A 16,706-nucleotide genomic window follows, 5' to 3' on the forward strand; every position below is an offset into this window, starting at 1 on the left:
TCGCGGGAAGTGTCCGTCTCTCACGTAATCGAATCCCCATACTAAAGATAGATTGTCACGTAATCGAATCCCCATACTAAAGATAGATTGATCGATGACGATTCATTTTTTCTCGATAAGCGATTTTCAGCAGCATACCCGAGCCTCGAATAGGGAAGATTTTAGGAACCTTTTGAATTAGCAACTAGGGAAAATTCACAGTTTTCGGTGCACTATTTTTTTCGTGTTATATGTAATCATAATCTTGAAAATTGAAACGTACATAATTGAACATGCCTAACAAGCGTTTATGAATAGATATGTTGTTTTTCCAATGTCATTGAGCTAACAATAATTGCTAGGGCAAGCGCAAGAACTTGCTTTGGTTAGCTGAGCAACCGATGAACGTTGGCTCAGTTGAGCTCATCGCACTTGAAGTCCCTCTGAATTATCGTCACTTGAGAATTCCGATTGCGCTGTATTGGTAGGGCTAGGGCAACTCCGATGTGGCTTTTGGACATTGACGTTTGTGATTTGGACTCGCCCAAAAATGATTAATTGGCACCTTTCGAATAATTCTAATCAAAACTTTTGAATTTCCCGAAAAAGGATCGTACGACAATCGAATTGAACCTTTTAGAGATCCTCGAAACGGCCATACGCAAGCCCATGGAATAGCTTCGGCTTTTGTTTGGGAAAAGTGTTAGAAAAGTCCTAAATATATCGCATTAGTGCCAATTTAGTCATAAATTTGTTAATGGTGCCAATTTAGGCCTAAACCTTTTAACTTAGAGCCAATTCGGTTATTTCGACTAATTTTAGCCGGATATTGTTGATGTTGACGCCAGATGTGCCACGTAGGCCGGCTGACGATGACGTGAACAAATTTTAATAATATTTAAATATTTTTTCGAATTTATTATTTATTTTATTTTCGTTATTTTCTTTCTTTGGCGAGCAGCTGGAGGAAGAAGGAAGGGAAGGAAAAAAAAAAGAAAGAAAAGAAAAAGATAGGAACTATAGAAAAAATATTAATATTATTAAAAGTTGTCTAGGTTAGCGTTGGTCATGCCATGTAAGCCAGCCGGCGTTTTCGTCAGCAATATCCAGCCAAAATGAGCCGGAAGGACTGAATTGGCTCTAGGTTAAAAGTTTTAAACTAAATTGGCACCATTAAAATGTTTAGGACTTTTCTGACATTTTTCCCCTTTCAAGTTCATAATTGCCATTAGAGCGCCAGCGTGTGTCGATGGACGTGGCAAAACTGGAATGAATCAAAAGGATGTCGTTTAGTAGACTTGGATCATTTGATAACTATCGGAATGAATCAAACATCGTTGCTTAAATTATCCGAACCCCTTGCTAGTGCTTTGGTATGTCATTGAAGAATGTGATTGAAATGTTACGTCATTTTGTTTGCTCCGATGTTCCGTGTGTCAACGAGGTAGAAGTTTGCATCATCGAAATTATTCGAGCATAAATAAATATGTACCTTCTTTTGGTACCGTTCCAAGATGTGGGCAAAGCTTATGTCGATGATAGAATTAGGTAATACTGGAATGTCTAGAGACGTTCACGAGAGAAAATAAGCGATGAAACATCGATCACAACGTAATGATCCTTAATCATTCGATGACCCAAATTTTCTGTTGTTTCCTCTTCATGCTAAGTGCCCTGGAATTCATACATGTGCACGTGGGATTACTGCGATTGGACATATCACCTAACTATCTTTCGTTCTTTGGTAGGCCTCTGAAATCTTTTCGATTACCCATGTTGTGTTAAACGGGATATCTATATGAACTGATCGGTTGCGTAAAGCCCGTGATAGCAAATGGAATTAATTTAACATCGAGCTCTTGGGAATCACAGCAGACATGCCAAGAACCAGCAGAACAGGCTGCTGTAAACGACGTTGATCTCGAGGCACTTCGTAATTGGTCAACTAGTCACACCTTTAATCATGTTTTACACGTGAAACGCGCGGTACTGCTGCTTTGTCCATGTATGGTTGGAGGAGAAGCCAATGACTCGAGTTACTCAACAGACAGATTTGGTAGATACATAGTACCAACAAGTGAAGACTCTTCGTTGCGCCTTGGGATTCGGTTTCTCTTTTCCACTGAATTTGGTTTTGTACTCGAGGAATAATGTTAAACAAGCTCGGTACTAAGGTTTGGGTGACGAACAATCATTTGGTCTAGAATATTAGGTTGGGATGGAGGAGGGGGAGAAAGTGAGGTAAGGAGAAAGTTAGGCACATCGGACGAAATGAACCAAGCATATGTAATTCTTGGATTTCGGGGGTGTAATGCCTCGACACAACGTTGCGGTCGAGAGAGCTTGTAGCATGGTACGATAAGTAGTACCCATTTGAGCATCTCTTTGTTATGGACTTAGGCCGCGTGAATCGGGCTTGGCCGTCGCGATTTGGTGTTGGAGCAGTTCACCGGCTGAAAAAGTGCGGAAGTGAAGTGTAATGCACAAAGGAAATCGGTATTGTGAGAGCCACGTCTTGATCCTATTGACATTGTCTCCTAATCGGCCTATCTGGTGATAACGATCAAAGAGTTAAGAACGGACGTGTCTATAGTTTAGATGCATGCTGCTAGTGTAATCTCTCGCTCTACCAAAGTTGAAAAATCTCGTGTTATGACCATCTACCTGGGTTTTTACTCATATCCAGCACGGCATGATCGATTAGATCAATGAATTATTAGACAATTCGAAATTCATTCACCTAAAGTGGACATCCTTCCCATAAAAGAGGAGAACTAGTTGTTACTCTTTTGGGGAGAAAAAATCTAGTTGAACTTGAACGGAGCCTACCAATCAAGCAGGTCAATTGTCATGCGTATACCTAAACTTAAAGTATAGACTATTGTTCACTTCATTATTATTGTCAACCATCTACAGCACAACTAATTTTGCTGCTGCTGCTAGTTCAGATTTAGGTTGGCTCCTTGACATAAAGGTCAAAAGCAGAAAATGTACATGGACATCGTAATTTGGTAGGGAATTTGAGGAATCCGAATTTAACGTGGAGCAACATTGCACTTGTGTGGAAATTGAGTAACAAATTTCATTTACGGACTTGGGGAAAAGTGTCAGAAAAGTACTAAACATTTTACATTTGTGCCAATTGAGTCCTAAAACTTTTGTCTTTGTGCCAATTTAGTTCTTTCCAACCAATTTTGAACACATATTGCTGACATGGACGGCCGCTGGCCACCGGCACCGGCACTGACGTGGACAATTTTTAATAATTTTTGAATATTTATTTTTTCTTTTCTTTTCTTTTCTTTTCTTTTTCCTCCCCTCCCTCCTTCCTTCAGTTGGTCGTCGGACCGATGATCGGCGAGGTTGACCTCGCCGGCCTCTAGCGAGGCTCGCCCTCACCAGATGGCTGCGAGGGCGAGGGTGGGGGCGAGCCTTGCCCAACCATGGTGAGGCTTGCCTTCGCCCAGCAGCTAGCAAGGGCGAGCCTCGCTAGAGGCTGGTCGCCGGTCCAACGACAAGCTGGAGAAAGGAGGGAGGGGAGGAAAAAAAACAGAAAAAGAAAAAAAATAAGTAAAATTTCAAAAAAAATATTAAAGTATTATTAAAAGTTGTCAACGTCAATGCCTGCCGTGCCATGTAGGCCGGCCGATGTCCACGTCAGCAAAATCCGGCCAAAATTAGCCAAAGGACTGAATTGGCACTATATCAAAAGGTTTAAGACTAAATTGACACAAAAAAAAAGGTTAAGACAAAATTGGTACAAATATAAAAGGTTTAGGACTTTTCTGACACTTTTTCCTTACAGACTTGCACAGGTGCACACCAGATTGCCTAGGTACTGACTCATTAATTTAGGGAAAATTACCAAGAAATTCTTAAACTTATTGCACTTGAACCAATTCAGTCTTAAACCTTTTAATTTAGTCAATTTAGTCTTAAATATTTTGATAATTTGCTAATTGAATCATAAACCTTTTAATTGTGTCAATTTAGTTGTGAACCTTTTGAAGATTTGCCAATTTAGTCCTTCTGGCCAATTTTGGCCAAAAATTGATGACGCGGGGATCCGGCACTGACATGGACAATTTTTGCAAATTTTTAAGTTTTCTGAATTTTTTATTATTATTTTATTTTATTTTTTATTTTTTTCCAACCAGTCACAGGCCTAGGGTTTGGAAAAAAAAGAAAAAAAGAAAAGAAAAAAAAATAAATTCAGAAAACTTTAAAAAAATAAAAAATTTGCAAAATTGTCCATGTCAATGATTTTCTGCCAAAAGAAGGACTAAAATTGTAAATCGTCAAAAGGTTTAGGACTAAATTGGCAAATCGTCAAATATGACTAATTTGCAAAATTAAAGATTTATGACTCAATTAACAAATTATCAAAAGTTTTAAGATTAAATTGGTTAGATTGAAAGGTTTAGAATTGAATTGGCATAAATCTAATAAGTTTAACATTTTTTTTTGGTAATTTCGCCCACTAACCTATGTTGGGTTTAAATTGGAACTTTGATGAAAGAACTTGAATTGTCAGCGTACAATCGTACAAGGACCAGCGTCGGTGCAAAATAAAGTACGGGGATTGAAAGTGGAATTTTCCCAAAACTACAGGGACTACAAATGTAAATCATTCCTAAAGCATAAGGTGGACTGGAGATATGAACCCCAAATAAGCGTCCAAGAGATGTGACGTTGCACTCAAGTTATCCAACCGTTTGGGTAACGTATGACATACTTATGCTATCGACTGATGTTGGGGTCATCCTTTTGTTAGGTTGCCATAAAGATGGTTTCCACTTTACAGTAAAATAGCATTTCCTTGTCACGGGAGATCAAGCTTATTCTCCAAATCATCAAGCACAAACAATTCCAAATTTGAATCATCACTCCGATTTGCTTTCTTCGTCGTAAAATGTTCAGGAACCTTTCTTTCCGGGCTTGAGTTTAAACCCAGATGTGCTTCATTCCCGCCGCCTTCGTCATGTGAAGAGCACAAGTCTTTTGTACTCCAGAGGAGTTGGTATGTGAATCGATACATGTTTAAGCGTGATCCTCTCATCATCGGATGCATTACCTCGTTCGAGTCTCGATCCATACATTTCCTCTTTGACGCTGAGATACAACAAAAGAAAATCTCTACAAGCCGTGCCGAAACGCATAATATGATAAGCCTACGGTACATTGGTGATCATGATTATAGCGACAATTGATCTGTTAGATATCGTGATACCAATGAAAGAAGAACCCTGTATTGTATCGTGCATATGTGAATTGTAAGGCAACTAGGAAAATAAACAACAATGTACAAAAATACCAAGGTAAAAGAAATTGTCAAAACCTACTCTGTGGCCTGTCCAGAAATACAAAATATGCCTCAACGACCCTCCCTCGCTATCTCGGTTTATCCTAATTTTCCACCAAGACAGCATACGATCGTGCGCCGCTAATTCTAAGCATTACACCAATACGATACTCTGGCCAAAATTGCGAAATTTACATTTCAAGGAAGAATTCGGCAGTTCGACAGTAACCTACTTGAAAGCAAAGTTGGCTGGTGCACCGTGACAACAGCCTATCACTCTCGCTAACAATCAATCAGCACATGGCAGGTGAATTGAATGCATACGTAACCTCTTCCTGAAAAAGGTAGGGCTTCTGATTACTCCACAACTGCAGTTCGCTTTTCCAAGAGCGACTCCAGGAATGCCGAACACAATTTTGTAAGAGGTGGAAGAGTTTGTGACGATCCACTGAATAAGGTAGCCCAAGGCTTCTCAGATGGAGCGACGGTGATCTCAGCAGTCTGGTTTCTCTCATGGTTGAACTCCGGTAGCTCCCCATATACGGACAAGTACCCATACTTCTCTGCAATAATCAAAGTCTCCAAATAAAGATCAACCACAAAAGAAGAAACTACAATGGGACTCTAATTTGCTTAAAGAAGGTACTATCAGCAATGTGTACAAATCTGAATTGACCATGATCATAGATCACATCCTAGTGGAAAAACACATTATTATGCACTGTCAAAGTCCGTGGATTCATCACAGCACCAAATCTCTACTGTAAGATCAGTTTGTACCTGTTTCTTCAGAAACAAGGCCCTTCCGGTGAGCAACACCATGTTCAGTTGCTTCATCACTATATGGATCAAAGAGGACATATTCATGATCACCATTTACAAATGCGAGCAACCCACGAGATGTTTTCCCTTGAGTAATGTTCTCTTGTGATGGACTGCCTTGAAGAAATGCAAGAGCACCGCCTTCAGCCTGCAATTAGCACAGATAACTTTTTTGATAAACCGGACAATGAAACTACAACTTTGTACTGCAGAAATTGTGTCAGAGGAAAATGATTTGTTCAGCTGCGATGCAACAGGATTTGAAAATCCTATTAAGAAACAAGAGCACCATGCAGAGAAATACTCCCAATTCATTTTAGTCACAAGATTCGGAGTGGATATTCCACTCAGCAATTAAATACTACCACATGATCCATCACTTTCTTGCGGATGCAAATCTCATAATTTGTGCCACAAAGAACAGAAAATTCATTTTTTACTTTTCATGCTTCATTTATCTCTGCGTTCCTTAATTTAGCTAAAAAGAGTAACCATTTACACTAAGGAGAACTTGAATTACCATCAACGGAGTGGCCACACATTTAACTACTTGTATGTACACTGATGACCTCAGCAAAGGAAGAAATCAGTATAAATTATCCAGGAAAAATAACGATTTGCATACTGGGCTAAAACACCCTGCTCAGTATGAAGCATTTTTACTATTTTGCAAACTAATATGTTGATTGGTGTTGGGTGCCAAGACTAGGTCCCGGTGCATATCCAGTGTTTGAATTGCCGTTTGAGAAAATCTTAAACATGGGGACTTGCCTAAAAGGATCCAAGAAAATGGAATCAGGTACAGAGACATGTCATATAATCCACGTTAAAGCTGAATATACAATTGACAAATGAAAGGGTATTGTCTCAAATTTCAATTATTTTCTAGACATAAACATGCTTCCTTCAGTTAATTTCCTCTATTCCTCAATAAAAACGATAAATTCTGTTTCATATGTAACTATGAGACTGAACTTGATAGGAGGAGTTATATTTGGACTTTTTAGTTTTATTTGCATCTGCCAACGTCTATCAGTCAGCACTTGATTATTGAAACTTCAAAAGACCTGCTGGAGAGACTTGGCCCTTAAGGATAAATACATTCTTTTGTTTTGGTGAGTGGCTTAATACGCCCAAGTAGGGAGGGGAAAAAAGAAGACACAGCACTATCAGCATATGCATCAAGGATCTCTTCCCTCCTCAACAGACATTGATGTTCCTCCTCCTTCTCCTCCTCCTATTCCTTCTATAAGACAACACATAGATAAGTACCCTGACAACTATGGCTACCCTTGTCCCCCGCTCGACATTCCCGAACAGCTCTTGCAAAGCTTCCATGTGTCGACAAATAGATTACATAATGAAAGATGTGCAAACTTTTATGTCTAGGTGATAAAGAATAATTGCATAAGCACATTGACTTATATATCAAAGTATTATCCCTGACCTTCGGTTACTTTTAAATAATTTTATAAGTTAATAAAAATTTTTGTGGACTCCCTTCCTAGTTCTATCTAACTGGAATATAAATAGGAAAAGAGGACTACTAATAAAAGGTAATGGCATTGAATGCATAATTTTGAAAAGCAAAAGAACAGAGACAATATGTACCTTTCTCACAGACCATACAGCCACAGGATGAGGTCTGTTAACATTGAAAGCAAGGATTGCCCCGTCCCTCCCTCCAAGTGCCATTTCCTGAGATTCTGTAGCTAACTTAGGGAGGAGAGCAAGGACGGCAAAAGTCGAGGGATCACCCAAACAAGTGACAGCTGTGCAAAGAAAAGTTGAGTTGACAATGCTCAGTGTAAGAACCAAAGTATATAAAAAAAACTCCAGCAAATTATGGATAAAAACTTAACTCTTGCAAGAACTTTTATAGCAACCAAAGTGAAAGCTAAGCATTTTAAATAGCCCTTGCAGTTTGGAGGAAAGAAACGTTGCAAGGTCTAACCTTCTATTTGGAGAGAGTATGACCATAATTTTGACAACTTGGACAGGCTCCAGATGGATAGCTGCGGCCTGGAACCTCTAGATGCGGACACAATGTAACCTGATTGCCCTACAAATGACAAGGTCTTGATTGGCTGCAAAATGACATTTGAGACACCAATCAGACTTCCATGGGTTAACTGAGAGAAGTTCAAAGTTCTAAATAGTTAAACACAATGGTTGCAACATCTGCTTTAGGAAGGTTGAGATGGAACAGCCAATGTAAAAGCTATGATAAGTTACTCTAACCATTCCTCCATTAATGAACCAAAGGTACAACTTAAACATTTTTTTTAATTAAAAGTAAGAATTGGCCAGGAATTCATGCCTTCTTGACCCGAGGATGACATTGTTAGCACCAAAATAATTCACCTGCCATTGTAATATTCTAAAAACACTTAACCTTGCCACATACAGTCTAGCATGATATTTTGATTCAATAGTCAAGTGAAAGGTCCTTGTGTATAGGAACTGATCACTCGTAGTAAATGTAGGTGTTAAAGTGATCCAGCCTAGGTCATGAAAAAGCCACCTAAGCACTTTCGCCGAATCAAGAAAAATGTCCACAATGGGATTGAAAAGGTGATCACTGTGACATTAAGGATGGTTCACAGTTGGTCCCTATCATTTAACCTGTCAGTTGACTATGCCTGCCAAAATGTAAAAACGCTAAATAGTTTCCTCAGGAGAACCTTCATTATCAAATTCAAGTTCAAGGAGAGGCAGTCGGAGGCCAACTGCCCTACATTTCATAATGTGAAAGCCACCAGAGGCTCCAGGAGCATAGCAGAAAAGACCCTACCACGGTTTCCCTTACTCTATTGGCTTATTTTAAGATTCAATGTAATTAAATAGAACTATTAATATTCCCCAAACAGGGGACAGCAATTTATTCAACTATCATCAATGGGCTATTCATCAACTATGCACCACACATGGTCAATATTCTCAAGATATACATGGCAAGCGGCAACTATGCTTTCTCATTGACAGACCAAGCTGTCAAACATGACCTTCCATGCTTAACCAGCCCTGTCCCATAACATATGCAAAACACATCCACTCCAATAAGACTACTAATAGTTTAGAATCACCGTGAAAGCATCTCCAATTATGGCCACAAGTATATTCCTATCCGGATCCCACAATGTTATGACTGTTTCGGCCGCAACAGCAAGAACAGAACCATCAGCAGAAAATGTAGCTGCTGTCATTGGTCTTTTCCTGCAAGGTCAACAAAAGTCAATCAGAATGATAAATTACAATTAAACAATACACAATGTTCACCAGACATGACAAAACAAAAGGCATACACTCATTCTGTTCCATGCCAAACAGCATAAATGAGTCCCGTGGCAATACTCGACAGTCACAGATAATACAAACAAGGACAACTGGCAGCACGGCTGGTCAAAAGCAGAGACAACTCTGTCAATATAATAGCACCGACACTAAGACTACGAACAACAGAAATGGCAGTGGGGATGCAACATAAATGCACTAGGGGACATTCATGGCTCACATGCAGATATCCTGCCCAACGTTGTACCTGTACGTACTTGAGGTTCTATTCAGTTTGCAACTTTCTTACCATTGATTAAGTAAACAACAGTAAGGTAACCAGTAGGTGATATATCTAAAGGAAAAATGGAAGGGAAAGTCATCCATACTTATATGAACCAACTGCATAGCACGTCCAGCCAGTATTCTGCACTTCCCTTTTTTGAATCTCGTCTCCGTATACCCAAGTCTGAGATGTTGCAAAGGCACATTAAACATACCATGAAATACAGATCTCAATGATTTGATTCAGTGATCAAATTACCTTGAAGTCCCCACCATAGGATGAAGTTACTGCCATTAACTGGTTAGGCCGGAAAGCAACAGCAGAGATATGAGAATCCCTAGAAGAAAAACTCAATAAGTTCAAGATTGGTATATTCAAAGATAGCGGCATCTATGAATTATCTACTTTGCCATACAAAAGTTAGAATTTTCCAGTATAAATAAATTTCTGAAGCAAATTGATTGCTTTTGGTACTAATGTCTAAGCAATACTTTTTACTTTTGGGTTTGTGTGTGTGTGCGTTGGGTCTTTCGGGACATGCCTTGTTATTGGTCAGCTAGAATGGAAAACATTTACCAACCTGTGAGGTTCATAAATCACAGTCAACAATCTGAAATGTTTATCCTGAGAATCTGATGTCCAAAACTTAAGACAAACAAGACCGCCCATATCTTCTTCAGGAAGCCTAACTTCAATGGTACTCATAAAAGAACCATCAACTGAAAGGGCCAGCTGAGTCACTACAACCTGTAACCAGACCATTCAAGAAAGAAATTAAGTAGCTGAGCAGACAAGTGTAGCAGGTATAGGAGGTAGAAGGGGATTAACATGAGACCTCATGTAGCTAAGCAGTAAAACTTGAAAAACAGAAGAACAAATAAATAGCATTACTGTGATTTCATTGCCTGGCTGATGATTTCTCTCACATACTTGAACCTGCAAAAAAGAATCTGGAATGCTTTAGTTTCCAGCTCATAGCACCCACACATAGACACGCGAAATAGAAGTCTTCTGTCCTCAGAAAAGTCATCTTGGCCACATAGATAAGTACCTTCCCAAACAACATCACTTCCTATCAATATGACTTGCATTTGGATGAAGAATACTTTTGAGTTTACTATTTCTAGTTTCTAAAACTGAAAACAGACAAAAAGTTGAAAAACAAAATGTTGTTTTAATGCTGTCCAGGTGAAATAACATTAAGATATTTCAAGTTTCATTGGTTTTCACCAATGACATGACTAAGAGATTATTGTACAGAGCAGAAAAATGAATGAGGGAAACAACTCCGAGAAAAGTTCAGTGAAAACAATGAGCTAAATACTTAAACATGGCCGAAGTGCTTCATCTAAGATATATCTTTTGTAGTTACATCTAAAGTAAAGGATCGTGTCTCTGGCGTGTATCTCATTGACTAGAAAGTAATCTTGATCACCCATCACATTCCAGTTTTCAAATTCTGCCTCATTCCCACCACCACCCATTTCAAAGGAAAATTATCAAATGGAAGATGCCAATGTACCACAGCGTGAGGTACCAGAACATACCTTAAAGGAAACTCAGTTAACAAAAAAGAAATAGAATGGATCATCTATAGTGAACCTGCCATGTATTCAGAAATTTAAAATTTGCTAACATTACCTAAAGATCAGACAATTGCTTATTCATACCTCAGATATTCCATGATCATCAAACAGGCTGTAGAATTGGATGCCATAATTTTCTGTATGTAGAGCAACAACCCCTGCTTTCTCATCAAAGACGCACCCACTGCATAAGCTGCTAACTGCTTCAGGAGGTGAAAAGGGGAGCTGCAAATCAGACAAGAAATTAAGAGAAAAACCAGTGTCAAGACAACAGGAGACTTACTACCCTAGAATAACCTTTTTTCAGAACATTCATTTCTTTTAATACCCAAACTATCCTCATAATTTTTTGAATAAGTTTTTACAGAAATATTTGATAATATTAACTCAAAAACATATAAAGTAAAAGCATTGACTTTTTTTTCAATGATTTCTGTATGGAATTTACTTGAGCACCTTGCAATTTAGATTCTCTATTAAAAAGGAAATGGTCTTTTTGGATTTCAGTGTTCCAATTTTTCTTAAAATAATCATTGAAACTACAATGGCAACTACACACATCCTTTTTTTTTTATCGGGAACTACACACATCCTTTGGAAGCGGTATCTTAATTGACGCAATACAACTAGATTAATTCAGAAACTGATAGTAAAGTGCAATTAAATTATTACGTTTCACATATTCACATCACAAAGAGACCTATAAACATAAATATACGGATTCTGTGTGTACATATGTATTCCTAAGGTTTTGTGCATGAAAAGAGAATGTCTCCCACCATACATAGATTATTAGCTTCTGCTTGGCAACATTTTCATAACTCTATCAACTTCCACAACTAAAACGAACGCACTATCATTTTGGAACTGTAATGTCTTGATTAAAACCATCGTCCTAGTCCATACACTGGCTATGTTTATAATTACTTTAATGGACACAAATAAAATATATCTATAGATGGATATAACAGTTCTAGATAGTAGCTTGGCAAAATTAGATCAGAATATTATCTTTATCCGTCTTTTACAGATATACTATAAACAGATTTAGATACACCAAAACGGATTCAAACCACAAATTCACAGAAACCTGCATTACATCAACTACAAGTAGACCAAAAAAAAAAAAAAAAAACTACGAGTAGACCTGCCTCAAACATACCTTGATTCCAGAAATAGACTTCAGCATTTCCATTGCAGGCATTTTCAGAAGATGAATTTGATTATCCGCACAAGAAATCTGAAAAACATTCAGTAATTGACTGCATCAGCTTCTCCAGCTTTTGAGAGAAATGCTCAAATAGATATGCAGTACTGCAAAACAATTTTTTCCTCACAGAGGCAAGTGACGGGTCGGGAGAATCCACAAAATACAAAAGGGGAGACCCGATTCGTGGTAGAAATTTCTTTTTCCCGGTATCTATCTGCCATACCACAAGAACTCCTTCCCTACCTCCTGCAAGCCCCAAAAAAGAGTCATTATTAGGAAATTCCTGAATGTTGAACATCAAGACTTAAACTTCCACAAGCCCATGATATGGACTGTGAGAAAGCCCATGATATGCTCTGGCTATCCCATAAGTGAAACACAAGGGCTATCAGACTTCAACAGAAAATTCAAAATTTCACTATTACCAACCTAGCCTAGTTAAATTTAATCTTGACAATAAAACACATAATAAGATCACAACTATATCACCATGACCATATAAACATCAATCATTTAGAATTTATGTGCTCCATAAGCAACAACATATTCATCAGTTTCACAAAACAAAGTCAGCTTTTGCATGAAGATTTATCACAATGAATAGGTTGGACTGGTCTACCAGACAACAACACACAGCAATCAAACATGTGTACCCAGTGAAAGGTATAATCAACCTACACATTTCCGTACCAGTAAATTACAGTTCTTACTCAACAGCCTCATTAACTTACCAGAATACATGTACGCTCCATCAGAAGAGAATACAAGACAATTAACTTCATGAGGATGCCAATGCCATGTTGAACAATTATCAGCATCATCATTTCCCCTCACCCCAGGTTTGTCTTCATCAAAGTTCGAAGATCTTCCATTTGCTTGCCCGTCTCCGATGGAAAATGTCCTTTTACCAAATCCTCTCCAAATCAAAATTCTCCCAGTTACATCCCCAGCAGCCACAATTCTTTGGGTGGGGTGGAAGGCAAAAACGGTGAACTTTTTTGTATGATGAAGGTCTATTCTCTTAAGCACTACACGTTCTGACTCAATTTCGGGAACCTTCCATATGTGAAGCTTCTGCTTGTCAATAATGCCGAAAAATTCTCCTGAGGAGCTAATGGTTATATACTCTGGTTTCTTGGTCTGCGAAGATATTGTGACATCAAAATACAGCTATAAGAACATCGTGAATGAAAAGGATGTGTTTACTTAGTGAATAACTAAACCCAAAGACCAATTCTCAGAAAATCTTAAGCATTGAATCAGTGCTCTACAAAGAAGAAATGGATACCTTATCAGCCAAAGAACCATCATTTAGACTCTAAAGATCCCCTTACGTACATTATATCTGAGTTTCCACAAACTGGTGAAACAACCATTGTTTTAGTCTCTTAGCTCACCTCATTGAGGTCATTTTTGTTTTGGCTAAGCCACCTCATATTCCTCATATTTAATATTGTTGCGTTTCCTACAAAATCTATATCCCACCTAGATAAGGGAGAGATGGTCGAGATTACATTGTAACCGACCTAGACAAAGGATACAAATGAACCTAAGATGGAAATCATTTTATTTCTTTCCCAAGAATCCACATGGTTGCAAAATTTCACGGAGCGCCGTAAGAACTAACTAGCTATTCTCTTTGTAAACTGGAGATAAATAAACCATAACAGAGTCCCAATCATATCACGAGACCAAATTGGCTCAAAAGCAAAATCAATTTGTTTTGCAAGTATTAACATCATAAGGAAAAGAGTAAAAATGAGCACACTACATCTGTGTTGCACCTCTTTCAGTGTTACTCCTCCGGCAAGAGTAGATTTGGTCAAGTTACACTTTCGAACTTGCCCTCGTAAGGCTTTTGGTTGTGTTTCCAGTGCTCTTATATTCTCGACTGATATATAGGCAAAAACATCTGGCGCTCTTTCACCGCTCTCATTTTGCTGAGATAATAACGATGGAATTACCTGTATATCACAATCTTAGTAAGCACAAAATCCACAGGGTATTGCTAGAACACAACAAAAAGCAAAGCTATCTCTTGACAGTATGAGTACCTTTTATCGAACATGATGATTAAGACATCAACTGAAAGCTTAAACTGCTATAGTTCCCCACTGATCTAGATAATCGTAAACTAATATATCCATCAAAGTACTAAATGCGGCCACAAATAATTAAAAATAATGAATCCAAGTTGTCAAACTGTTAAAGATGCTAACTTAACTACCTTGCCAAATAGTAGAATCTGAACATTGCCAATGTCAATTTAGTCACACCCATCACAATATTGGCTCTCTGACTTGCGTATATGTCAGAAAGCATCCAGTAGTTCCAACCAAACACGAGACCAATAGTTTTAGCATTGTCAGGAAAAAAGGTTAGCTGCTATAAAATTGTTTCTAATGCTTCCACCTGAAAGAGTATTAGCAACACCAGAGACCAAACCTAATCGTGTAAAGTCATATAAATTTTAAAAGAATCAATCAAGTACAGCAGAAATATTCACGAGCAGATCAAAAGGAAAGAGGGAACAACAAGAAGACCCCAACTATGAGTAAATATCAGAGCAATCATTTGATAAATGTCTAAAAGCTCCAAAAACAGCAGAGACTCAAATCCCTAAAAAGACCAAACTCAACTCCTAAGAAACTTCAACAACTTAATTACACTATTAAAAAAGTAAAATATAAAGGATAACGATATTCTAATTGACCACTTGCGTCTTCTTCAAAGTTGATAACCTTTAAAAAGATCCAGACTTAATTTATGGGGGAAAAATTTAGCAAATTGAAAATCTGTGACACCAAGTGAACCCCTGCCATGTGTGTCTGTCCGCAACAATTAAGGCAAAATGTTTCATCATTTACAAAATCTGACCGAAACTCATCATTGTCCATTAGAACGCCATTTGAATATGCTCCAAAAAAAAATTCTGGGGACAGAAAACATAACCGGTCCGCAAAACTCCAACAGAACAGAAGAGAAGCCCCACGCAAGAAACCCAATCCAACATCACTCTTTCAACTCGAGCGGAAGCCGAACATACCATGGAGAAAATGGGCAGCCGAACATCGACCGTCTTCATTAACTCCGGCACGGAAAAGTCCCAATACCGGATGGTCCCATCAAGCGAAGCAGTCCAACAGTAGCACAAGATCCGACCGGCGGGGCCGGAGGCGGGCACCACTATAACGGACGTGACGAGCGCAACATGACCCTCCAAGGCTCCCATCTAACAGAGCCAAGAAAAGGCAGCAACCCAAGAAAACAGACAAAAACTCGGTCACCCGAATCAAGAATACTTACTAGGTCGCCAAAAAACATACGAAGAAACAAGAAGCGCACGTGGGGAGGGGTGTTATCAAGAACGGGACCTGCAAGCCGGTGGAGGTGCTGAAGACGGAGACGGTGTTGCCCGTGCACACCAGGACCCTCTTGGCATCGTTGGAGAAAGCGGGCGGCGAGGACACGTAGCTCCTGCCTCCCCTGATCATGTTCTCTGAGCTACAATGTATACAGAACACTGCAACACACGAGCTGGAGTGTACTGCTAACGTGAAGTAGGATGATCAATCCCCACCTTCCAGTGCCTTGTCACAGAGAGCAAGAGCCAGAGAGAGAGAGAGATGGCGGAAGACAGCAGAGGGTCAAAACCCAGAACCCAGGCTCCGGAGGAAGAAGACAAAGCCAGAATTGCCCTAGCTGCGAGCTTGTGATGATGGCTTGATGAGGCCCAAGAATGAAAAATATAACGGCTTAATTCCGTTTCGGCCCCTCGAGTTTGTGTCGTTTTCCTTTTCCGACCCAAGGAAACGACGGAAATTCCAATTGACCCCCCGAATCAAGACCGTCTTTGGCCCAAAGTAAAAGTCTTCCTAGCAAGACTTTCGTTAGAGAAATTTGATCTGGCCCGAACATCTCGGGCCTGGATTTCTAGGTGCGGATCGAAGAAAATACTTTGGCCCAATATGAATATAATGACTAACTATATAGTATACTCTGTGTTATATTCAATGTTATTCTTATTTTGTACATCTACCGAAGTGTCAGAACCGAATCGAGATACGAACCGAACTGAACCAAATCGAAGATTTTGTGCATTTCGATTTGGTTAGCTTCGGTTTTCGGTTCAAGTCATCAAAGCTAACCATTCTTTTCTTAACAATTCGGTTTATTTCGGTTTTTACCCTAAAGCTAAAAGGGCTAATACTAAAACTAGAAGTCATTTCTCTCTCTAACCCATCTCTT

At 38.9% G+C, this 16,706-nt stretch overlaps 1 protein-coding gene across 1 annotated transcript; it reads right to left on the reverse strand.

The window, feature by feature from the left end:
- Positions 1 to 5,206: 5,206 nt before the first annotated feature.
- Positions 5,207 to 16,184, reverse strand: LOC115679387 (uncharacterized). The gene is made up of 16 exons (XM_030602969.2): positions 15,833 to 16,184; positions 15,505 to 15,690; positions 14,243 to 14,422; positions 13,190 to 13,598; positions 12,586 to 12,704; positions 12,411 to 12,488; positions 11,333 to 11,473; positions 10,554 to 10,598; positions 10,243 to 10,409; positions 9,921 to 9,999; positions 9,766 to 9,845; positions 9,190 to 9,319; positions 8,058 to 8,190; positions 7,715 to 7,875; positions 6,062 to 6,251; positions 5,207 to 5,844 (listed from the first exon to the last, which is right to left on the reverse strand). The coding sequence occupies exons 1-16, from the start codon at positions 15,950 to 15,952 to the stop codon at positions 5,639 to 5,641; spliced, it is 2,424 nt and encodes an 807-aa protein (XP_030458829.1). The 5' UTR covers positions 15,953 to 16,184; the 3' UTR covers positions 5,207 to 5,638.
- Between the last annotated feature and the right edge of the window lie 522 nt (positions 16,185 to 16,706).

The sequence above is a fragment of the Syzygium oleosum genome, unplaced genomic scaffold (assembly GCF_021117445.2).
Source record: "Syzygium oleosum isolate NSW1041296 unplaced genomic scaffold, Sole_v2.1 Sole_v2.04, whole genome shotgun sequence".
Taxonomy (NCBI): Eukaryota; Viridiplantae; Streptophyta; class Magnoliopsida; order Myrtales; family Myrtaceae; genus Syzygium; species Syzygium oleosum.